The 11,296-nt window shown below is 25.6% G+C and overlaps 3 protein-coding genes across 4 annotated transcripts in view; 1 reads left to right on the forward strand and 2 right to left on the reverse strand.

Moving 5' to 3' along the window:
- LOC129610119 (anaphase-promoting complex subunit 1-like) overlaps nt 1–3,999 on the forward strand; it is a 32,318-nt gene extending 28,319 nt beyond the window's left edge. Inside the window, exons 2-3 of one of the 2 annotated variants that reach the window (XM_055522500.1) lie at nt 377–964; nt 2,375–3,993. In XM_055522500.1, coding sequence (XP_055378475.1) covers nt 377–964; nt 2,375–2,826 — 1,040 coding nt within the window. In that variant the 3' untranslated portion in view covers nt 2,827–3,993. Of the gene's footprint in view, nt 1–376; nt 965–2,374 lie in introns of both variants that reach the window. The other variant, XM_055522501.1, reaches the window with a different exon arrangement.
- Nucleotides 4,000–4,103: 104 nt separating this feature from the next.
- LOC129610120 (zinc finger protein 62-like) lies at nt 4,104–6,828 on the reverse strand. The gene is made up of 2 exons (XM_055522502.1): nt 6,170–6,828; nt 4,104–6,109 (listed from the first exon to the last, which is right to left on the reverse strand). Exons 1-2 carry the CDS (start codon nt 6,672–6,674, stop codon nt 5,805–5,807), a joined length of 810 nt encoding a protein of 269 aa, XP_055378477.1. The 5' UTR covers nt 6,675–6,828; the 3' UTR covers nt 4,104–5,804.
- A 1,540-nt stretch (nt 6,829–8,368) lies between these two features.
- LOC129610306 (uncharacterized) lies at nt 8,369–10,539 on the reverse strand. Its single transcript, XM_055522840.1, has 3 exons — nt 9,158–10,539; nt 8,954–9,100; nt 8,369–8,896 (listed from the first exon to the last, which is right to left on the reverse strand). Exons 1-3 carry the CDS (start codon nt 10,047–10,049, stop codon nt 8,643–8,645), a joined length of 1,293 nt encoding a protein of 430 aa, XP_055378815.1. The 5' UTR covers nt 10,050–10,539; the 3' UTR covers nt 8,369–8,642.
- Nucleotides 10,540–11,296: the final 757 nt, after the last annotated feature.

Genomic DNA, 11,296 nt, shown 5'->3' on the forward strand with positions numbered 1-11,296 from the left:
AAAGTTTTTACTAAAAGTTAACAAAAAATACTTATTTAAATTTATATATAATGACTCATGTAAAAACTTTAGTTGAATGACTGATATTTCAATTGTAATAAATTTATTGAAAGGAATAAAAAGAATTTTATGTGTACAATAGTCAAAGTTATTTACTCATAGCTTAAAAATTTCAATTAACCTTTTATGAATTTTGACTTTTATAATTTTGAATTTTAAAAGAGTTGACATTTGAAATCATAAAATTATCACAAGTAATTATTATTTGCTTGTTTATGTCCGCCATTATTACAATATTAATTACAATTAAGTTTACAGTTATGAAATTTTAGTAATTTATAAATTAATAAAAAATATTCTATTGTTTATATTACAGCGGTTCCAACAATAAAAACTAAGAAAAAACTTAAAAGTTGTATTACCGGACCAGATAGAACCATTAATAAAAGTAAAGATACCCAAGTGAAAAGTGGATTTGAGCAATCAGTTATTGTTAAAGATCTTATATTAGAAAATAAGACATCAGAAATATTATCACAAAAAGTACAAGATGATGAAAAACCACAACAAAAATTACAGCCACAAAAACAAAAACAACCAATACAGGAAGAAGAATTTCCAATAGTTTGTGGCCACTTAACTTTTGAAAGCTGTAAAAATAATTTATCATTTCTGTGCAATTTTTGTCAGGCAAATTTAGAATATATTGGAGCATTTTCCACGCATTTAATGCGATTACATTATGATGAAATGAAAAATAAAACGAGTCAATTAACAAAAGAAATCTCTAAAATATTAGATGAAAGGCAAAAATGCGGTAGTATTCGAACTTCATTAATGTGGCAAAATTCATTACAAAATTGTGAATTCCGATTCGATTGCAATTTTTGCAATGAAAAGTTCAAAAATATTGATGATTATTCTAGCCATATTGGAAAAAGCCATTTAGATTTATTAAAAAAAGGTAAGATCGTAAAATATAATAGTTTTTCGACAGACCAGTTCGTATTAAGTGTTCGTAATATTTTAAATTTGAGTACACAATCTCTTTGAAAACTATAAAATTTTATTTCATGGTCCAATTTTTTATCTCTGAACATATTTTCTTAAATAAACTTAAATCATTTTGTTTTCAAGAATGAAATAAAAACCAAAAAAATCAACCAACGGATAAGTTCATAAATATATAAATAGACAAATTTGCCTACATATATATGAATTATGTATATTAAACAATTAAAAAATTGAGGATACCTGCAAAGCAATAATAAGCAATAATTTACATTTCAACTTATTATGTTTTACTAGACACACGCAACCATAGGATCTTTCACTACAGGTTAAACTAAACAATATTTATCTGTGTAATAATTATTAAATTATTTTTGCAATTTTCCAATATATTTCAATACATAATGTTACCTAAAATATACGTAACATTAACAATATTTTTTTTAATTTTTACAATATATTTAAACATTCACATTACTTACCTCTATTATTTGTTTTTATTCAGTAAGTGGATGGTTTGTAATATAAATATCTATAAGGTCATTAAATATTTTATTTTTATTTGTCACTGACTTTCAATATAAATTCACAGCAAGAAAATTTAACTACTTCAAATACAATTCAATTATTGTTTTGTAATTTTAATAAAGTAGAAAACTAAATCGTGATATAATATCAACTTAGAATTATGAACTCCGATTTTTTTTTTACAGGATAGAAGATGACAAAAAAACTTTCACTTAGCAATTGACTATAATTATAATATTAAACTTTAGTAAAACTTTTAAAATTTCGGTTTTTGACTGTCAATTTCAAGTGTTTTAATTAAATTTGTATAAAACATTAAATTTGATTTGGCTTATCCTAGTGTTGTGTAATATTAAATGGTTAATAATATCTCTAAAATTTTATCCCAAATTTCTTTTTCCCTCTACTTATTAAAATTACTGTAGTAATAATTATACAGTATAATATAAGTAATTATAAGTTTTGCAGTTCATTTAAATAATATAAATAATTACTTACGGCTTTTCGATATTCCGCGTCATAGTACAGACTATGGGATGAACGAGCCAGTGACGCGTATGTTTCGCGAAATTAACTTGTATTCGTTCATTTTTTGCATAGGCCAGATTATACAGTAGCATTATTTTTGTTGAGTTTATTTCTAGTTTATGTGACGCTAGTTTAGTTATTGTTATCCACGTTTGTTGGTTAAGTGATGTTTACTTTGCTATGCTAAAATGCTTGTACTAAGCAATCGTCTGATATATAATATTGTAATTAGCGTAAAATATTTTTTTATTATACATTAGACGAATATAATATTAGAAATTTATATGTATTTTATTTTTTTTTTTAGACAAAGAAACTGAGTCTGAATTTGAAGATGATATTGATATTGATCCATCATGTATTTTATCATTTGATCAAATAAATGACATTGATGAAATGAATTCGAAAAACAGCACATCAACTGCTACGATCCCAAGTAATAGTGATGAAAATAATAATGGTGGCAACAAAATAATAATGTCTGTACCAATATCCGATAATTCAGAAATTTTCATGACAATAGACATTAACGAAAATGAAAATTTAACAAATACTAGTAATATAAACAACAATAACCATAATCATAATAATAATAATAATAATAATGATAACAATAATAATAATAATGACAGTAATAATAATAGCAATATTTATAATAAGGAAAATTCTCAACGTGATGTTACTATGGCAGATAATTTAGATAAACCAAAATTAAAAGTTAATATTAAGCATAGTTCTTGGGCAACAAGATATTACTAAATTGAATTTAGCAAAGAATGTTCTAACTTTTTATTATGGAAAAAATTTGTTTAATTTAGATTAAAGAATAAAATATGTTTATTTATGCTTATTTTATATGTAAATGCTCAAATTACACAATATATGTGTAGTTTTGCATTTTTGAAATTCTGTACCTCTACAAGAATATAAATTTAAGTTTAAAAAATATTTATTTTTGTCATATTGACGATAAATGAATGAATTAATTAAGTCATTTAATTTTTATTATTACTATTTTGTTGATATCGTAAGACTCGTGTCAATTATTAGACAATACATACATAAGTTGTTTGAATTAGGTTTATAGAAATTAAGAAAGGAAGCGCAAATTCTGAATTCACAAAAAAAAATCTATTTAACTGATTTCATTCGATCAAATTTTCATTATAAAAGAATTTTAATTAATTATATGTACATAGATTGAACGAAAAGAATTAATCAATTATTATTTGTATTTTCAATCCATTTTTTTCTACGTTAATTAATATTTTTTGTTATTATAAAATATTTTAAGTAGCTATCGTAAATATTTTTTAAATAGTTCAAGTACTTACTTATATTATCATGAAATTTTTAACATAACATTAAAATGAAATTGTGATCAATTTAATTAAATATATTGTGAAAAAATAATATTAATATGCTTAAAATAGTATATCGTTACTTAAAATTAGATTTCCTTGAACTTTTAAGTTTATCTTTTATATTTAATAATGAGGAAAATCAAAATCTTTATTGACTAAAGCAATGCATGCACAATGCAATCCAATTTGGAACATTTTAAACTCATAAAAACGAAAGAGTAATCATTTTAATACAGGAATTAGTTTACGCAAAATAATTGCCGGCTAATAAAATAAATACCATTATTGTTTAAAGGATTGAATATTAAATTTTATGTAACGATATTAAAATTTATAAAATAATTAAATAAAAAAGTAAAAATTTTTTACATGATTTTACTTATAAATACCAAACTTAAAATAATTATCTCTTAAGCAATCTCTAAGATTTTATCATTCAAGAAAACAAATGCAATTAACACTTTATCAATTTAAAACTAATTAATTAATAAAAAAGAAAATATTAACGTCAAATTAAAAGTTTTTGCATAATAATTGTAAAAACGCTATTTTAAGAATGAAAATTTATTTTTTACCTTAAATCAAAAAAAAATCTTCAATTTAGTAGAAGAATATGAAATTACATACATATACAAAAGAAAAAAATGTGAACAATTATTGATGAAATAAATATGAAAATGCAATTATTGTTGTATAATTTTTGGGTTTAATTTTAAAAATACAGTTTTATTGAACTTGTATTGATTTCCTTTTGGTATTTTTTCTGAGATTATAGAATTATTTATAGCTTTTTCTATTCTAAGATAAGGTTAGATTGACAATGTCGAGTCAAGTTACGAAGGGCGGTTAACATATTAGCACTCAATGGAAATTTCTTCATACAACTGCAGAACAGATGGATAACGTAATCAAATTAACGAGTTAAAGGCACAAAAATTAAAAAATTTTTCTCTTCAAACTGGACTCCCAACCAGTGATCTACCGCTTTCTAGGCGGACTCTCTACCAACTGAACTACAGAGGTACGGAAAAATTGTGGACGAATTGTTCTTCACATTGCGTTATACTGTAATCCATACGATTACCAAGTATGTATTGTTTACATTGTGATGCTAAATGCAATCTTCTATTTGAAACACACAATCACAAGAACATTACATATACATACATATGTATAAATAGGTATTGTGCCCATTACACTAATAATATTAGAAAGCATAGTACACTAATTAGATTAGAAAGCGGTAGGTCTACTTAGAAACGTTAATAAAAATTAAGCCATTATTGCATTCTTAGGAAACCTTAAATACTTTATCACCTACATATATTATTATTAGTGGCGTTATTGGCGTGATGAAAAAAATAACCAAGTCATTTAACCTTAAAAAGGCCATAAATGTTTCTAAGTTGGTAGCATTATTAGACATCGCGGTGTTACAATTAAATAATTAAATAATTTCTATAACTACTAACTTCGTATATTTTTCTATTTTACGTACATTTAAACTAAAAAATCTTGAATTCTTAAAAGCATTGTATTATACTGAAGTGATAAAAAGGGACTATGTCGTCTATGAAATAGTACACCCCGAGATTTTGACATTTGCCATCATGTCAAAGTTGACAATTTGCTATTATGTATTTGTAAAATTATAATCTTTAAATTTTATGTAGGGGCGCCATTCTTTAAATTTTAGCTACATTGTTAGAAAGGTATTAAATTTTTTAATTTCCATTTTAATTATAAATTTGTTTCTAGCGATATAATTATCCTTAAAATATACAATCAGTCATTATTAAAAATTAATTCTTACAATTTACAACAATTTCATTTCAAACTCTGATTTTTTAACATTAAGCTGATTTGTTTTTTTATAATACAAAAGCAAGGATCTCTTTTTGAAGTTTTTACTATAAATACAATTGCTGGATGCGGTTTTTGTTTTCTAATTTCCATTCATAGTTGCCTACAAGTATCTAATAATAATGTACATAGGTTACTACATATGTACATATGTACATATTATGTATGTTGTTATTTGATGTAAAATCCGTAACTTGTAATACATACATATGTCCTCAATTGTTCATCAATTTTTTAATTAACATACATACATAAGTTTTTATGAAAATAGCTTAAGTATACATTATGCATGTATGTATGTATGTAAAAATAAATTGGACTTGCAGTCATATCCATATGAAATGTTCATTCATTCTAACTTTAAGTACAAAACTTGCTTTTAAGAAAATTTCCGGAATAATATACTTTCACTGGATTGAAATACTTATGTATATGTACATAGCATATAGAATACGAACATTTTAAAATTATATGAACATATGTATGTATATACATATATATACTTGTTGTTTATTGTCTAAACTTTTGAAAAAAATGTGTTCTTTTGTGTCCCTTTAATGTACCACTTTGTGTAAATGCCTTGTCACATATGTCACATTTGTAAGGCTTTTCACCTGTATGAATTCTTTCATGACGTTTTCGATCTGAATCTCTCTTAAAGCCTTTATTGCAAAATTGACATTTGCATGGTTTATCCTCATCATCCTCATCTCCAGGATAAGTTAGTGGTTCTTGTTTTGGTTTAGATGTTACGCCGTTATTGTAATTATAATTTGGCTCGCGATTACGTTCTTTGTAGTGCACTTTTAAAATTCCTAAATTAAAAAGGGAATAAAGTGGTAATTGTTATTTTATCTAGACGTTTTACATGTTACCATCCGCTCCAAGATGATTCTCTAATATGTGATGAAAAAAAGCTTTGCTGTCATCAAACTGTTCCTGACATAAAAAGCAAACATGAACAAACATACAAATCTCAGACATTAATATTTTTCCACATTTTATTTCTCCTGCATTCTGCCGACGAAGAATTTTTGTTGGGATGAAATTAAAAGGAAAGTGCATTTCCGTAATATGTTCGGATAACAAATTAAATTTATCATAAATGTTTGAGCAATACATGCACTCAAATTTAAAATCTCTTTCCACACAATAAATTATTTCCCCAACAGGAATTTCATATTGTTTTAAGTCCTTCAAAGGTATTGGTTCATTAGCTACATCTATGTCATCAGTGTTAAAATCATCTGAATCGTCATAATAATCATCGTCCTCTTCTTCGCATGAATTTTGACTTCGTTGGTCGTTACTATTGTCCTCTGCATCCAAATTCAGAGGATCTAATTCAGTAAGCATTTCACTTGGCGATATTTCATCCATTTTAGTAAACAACTTCTTTCTTTTATTTCACATAAAAAAACAATTATTTGATAGAAAAAATTAAGAGTTTTTAAATAAATCGTAATAAGTTAATATTTCGCCTAAAAATTGAATATAAATAAAATAATATTTTAATTCTCCTAAAAATTTTGGTAGCTACTGAGTTTGTTTTTGTTTACACATTGTTTTTTTAACTTTTATGTTGCTTTTGTTTAGGAATAATTTAGATCAACAAAAAAATGTTTATATACAAATTACTTCATAGAGTGGACCAAAAAACTAAATAAGTGCCTCGGCTGACAAATTACAGGGTAAATTAATGTACGTGTAAAGAACTATTTCAGTTGAAATCGTAAATAAAAGAAACACATTTATTTATTACACAAATTATCCCACAAAACAAATTTAAACGAAAAAAAACAAAAGGTTGTTGTTTTATTTACTAAACTAAAATTTAGCTGAGTATTAAAAACCGTATGAAAAATAGTCTTCAAAAAAATTTGAATTGTAAATTTTTTGTCAACATACATACATAATGTGTACATATATGCAAGTTACCATAGGGCAGGAAGGACCACCCTAATATGGACCTTAAAATTTTTTTAACTAAGATTTTCGTGTGCACAACTAAAAACACAATCTCATATGGAAGTTGCTAATATAAAAATGAAATTCAAATATGAAAAGTATTGAACCCAATCTTATGACTTAATTTAAAAAAACAAATTTAAAATAAAAAAAAAGATTTTTGGAAAAGGAGAAAACAATAAAGTTTTTCCAAAGATTTAAAAAAAAGCTTTAATACAAATAAAAATAAATAAATACCAAAATAATTTTAAAAGCATGGGCCACGTTTAACCGAAGCGGCAACTCTGCTCGTGAATCGTAATTGCTGACTTGTGTAGTAGAATCACTACATAGGCAATAGAGTAATCACAATATTTTAAGCCATCGATTGTGTTAGTATGTGGTTTGTCTACAATTTTTTTTTAATTTTAATCAGAAGAGAAAATGTGAATAAATAATGTTTGGTATATGAATGCTAATTACAAGTGATTAAAAGGCATATTTTATTTAACATTGGTATCTTCAAAATTGCAGTAATACGAATATTAACACGCAATTCAGCTTATGAGTAATTTTTGCTGAATTGTGTGTTAAAAGTTAACTTTACCGCAATTTTGAAGTCATGGTTGGTAAGCCTGACATAAGAAGTACATATGTATTTTCGATTAAAATTTTGAAATGAAATTACTAAACTACAAGGCAAGGACTCCTATTCCCTTTACAACTTTTTGATATCATCTTTCTTTATAATTTACTTCTTCATATATCACTGTATTCGTTTTGGAAAAAATGATTTTTTTTAGTAATGATCTGCTATGGAAATATATTCATAAGTGCATACTTTAATCTGTCCTTATTTTAGAGATTAAAACTTCGCAATAACCTTCCGATGTCCGATGGTCTATAATTTATTTTTTCCCATCAATACATCACCAAGATTTTTTTTCCTTCCTCTAAGTGGGGAAAATACGTATGCAAACAGTAATGTAGTCTGTAGGTTGTAAATTAAAATTTCCGTATTTCATTCCAAAAACATACTGAAGCATGTATTAAAAAAAATTATTACATAATTGCAACATCTTTATTTTCTTAATCTCAAATACAAAAAAAAATTTTTGTTTGTACATACATAATTTACCTTTGAAGTTTTTTCGATATTCCGAACAAAACAATTTTGCAATTAATATAATTTTGTATTTTAAAATAGAAACACAATATTATACACAATGTTTTATTCTTCTAATTAAAAAAAAAAATTAATTCTTTATAATTATGAACTTATTAAAAAAATCTTAATATTACAGAAATTAAAGTATTAAGGAGATGAAAATAAAGAAAAACAAATGTTAAAATTAACCAACTTTAAAATTTTATTTAAAAGTACCAAATCTCGATCATAATTCACGATAAAATAAATTCAGCCGCTAATCTAGCTTCTTCTGCATCAGTTGTTCGGGAATAATTACCGTAATAAAGGTTTTGATTTTGTTGGAGTTGCTGATGCTGTTGATTTTGCGTTTGTTGTTGCAATTGAAGGCGGGGATTTTGCATCACATGGAGCTCATTATGTTTTGCTAATTGTTTAAGAGTACGACATTGATAATTACATAAATCACATTTTTGAGGTTGAGATTTTGCTTGAGAACGAATTGGTGCTGCAAGAAGAATATGTAATTTGCATTTGGAAAATTTTTTGATATAAATATACTTACTGGTGTTTTCTCTCGCTTCTTTCAAAGTTTTTGATCCGCGAACTTTTGATGTTGTTTTGTGAACGGTGTTTTCGTTGACAAACTCAGTTTTTTCTTCCATCTTCTTAGCAAACAATTGAAATGCGTCCAAAAACGTTTTCGGATTTCCTGTGTATTAAAATTTAATGAAATTTTGAAATAATAAATATGTACGTATAAAATTACCTAAAAGAATGTTCAAATGATATTCATTAATATGTTTTGAAAACTGTTGAAAATCCTCAAATGGCTTATTGCATACTGTGCAAACATAAAGAAACGAACATGTATTTGACATGAATACATTTCCACATTTTTCAGCATCGAAATCTGCAACTTTGATATCATGAACATCAGTATTATACGGAAAGTGGCTTTCATTGATGTGTTCAATGTATCTAGTGATGCCCTCGATAATTTCCTTACAGTAATGACACTTTATTTTATATTGTTTTGTTTTACTTAAATAAATTTCACCACATTTGGATGGATATCGTGCTATATAATCAACTAATGTTTTTTCTTTTTGAGCTGTTTGCACTGGTTCGGGTTCAAAATTTCCTGTTTCTGAATGTTTTTGTCTATTCTGTGGTGAAGGTAACTCTTCAACAACTTCCTCTGTTTCAATAACAGTTTCATAGTTGGAAATATTTTCTTCAGGTATTACACATTCATCAGATGTTGTAGGTTCAGATCCAGAATGCCATATTTCATTTTGATCTATAGATTGGTATTGATGACTTCCTGTTAAAGACTGATGATGGGATTGTTGCGCTTGACTTGATTGGTGATGGTGGTGAGAATTTTGATGATGTTGCTGTTCCCAAGAATTTATATGATGTTGAGGTGCGTCTTCATATTGTGCGTAAACTCCATGTCTGGGTTCTATTTTAAATTTTTTCTCTTCAACATCTTCATCTGTCAAATCTATTGCATCAGATCTCTGTTGGATTAAATCTTCACCTTGTTGTAGTTGTTGCGATTGAATTATTTGTTGTGCTAAGAGCTGCTGTTGATTTGCTGGTAATAGCTGTTGTTGTGCCAATAATTGCGGCGATAATAAAAAATAATATGCCATTTTAAAGGCTCTATGTTTTTAAATAATAAATTCTATTTCTCTAAATCCCTATTTTTACTTTGTTTATATTTTTGGAAAAATTAAAATAATGTTGCTCAACAAATGTATATGGGTTTAATAGGTAAACAATACAATTGGTGATGCAAAATCAATTTTTATTCTTAATAAATTCTTATTTAATTGCTTAAGCGTAAAGTTTTTTTTATTACATATTTTTATACCAAAAATGAATAGTTAAAATCGAATAAGCGGAATATTCTTTCTAACTTTACTTAACAATTCTTAAACGCAAATTTCTATTGAAATAGCTAATTAACTAGTAAAATTCTTCGCAGTTATACCGAAATATAGTTCAATTTTTTCTGCTCATTTATTGAAAAAAAACTTATTTTTAATTTTAAAACAAGTTTGACTTAGTTTGGAACTAATTTAATATTATTATAAATTAATAATAATTCTTTTAACCGCACAAAATAGATTGTCGACTCTAACAACCTTATGACATTAGACATGTAAAAATGACATACATGTCACATTAAAGACGCTTTGTGGAAGAGTTCAGAAAACGAAAAAATTACATCATTATAAAAATGGATGCATAAAATGATTTATCAATTAGTAAATAACAAAGAAGACTTTTCTATGAATTTTATTATTTTCTCCTTAGAACTGGCTTGAAAATTTATTATTTGAGCATTCAATTCCTATCGTAAATAGTTTCATTTATTCTTAGAGATAGATATTTCTTTTGCGTTCCTAGAAAAGAAAATTTTATTCAAGAGGAAATGTTCACATGTATGTGCACATATATTTAAGTTTATAATATGTGTATACATTAACATGCTGCCATGGTTATCATGTTTGGTTTATAGATTCATGCATCATTGGCTTTCTTGTTTATTTGATTGTTAATTTAATTTATTTAAGAACTATTTCCTAAATCAAATAAATTTAAAGTTTTGCTTGTTTTTTTCATATTATGCTATTATTTAAAAGTGCAATCTAATTTAACCCTATACGAATACATTATAAATTTAATTTTTCATGCTTTCTAATTTAAAAAAGAACACGTTTCTCGAGAAATTATTCTTGAATACTTCTTTTTTTTTGTACTATTTTACGTACATACTAACATACCTACAGTATGACATACAGAAATTTTTACTAGTATAAAAAAAGTAAGGCTGGCAACAAATTTTTTAATGAAATATTACGTAAAAGAACGATGTTATAAAATGCGTAAAATA

Source organism: Condylostylus longicornis, unplaced genomic scaffold (genome assembly GCF_029603195.1).
Source record: "Condylostylus longicornis isolate FDR11 unplaced genomic scaffold, ASM2960319v2 ptg000044l, whole genome shotgun sequence".
In the NCBI taxonomy this organism is placed as follows: domain Eukaryota; kingdom Metazoa; phylum Arthropoda; class Insecta; order Diptera; family Dolichopodidae; genus Condylostylus; species Condylostylus longicornis.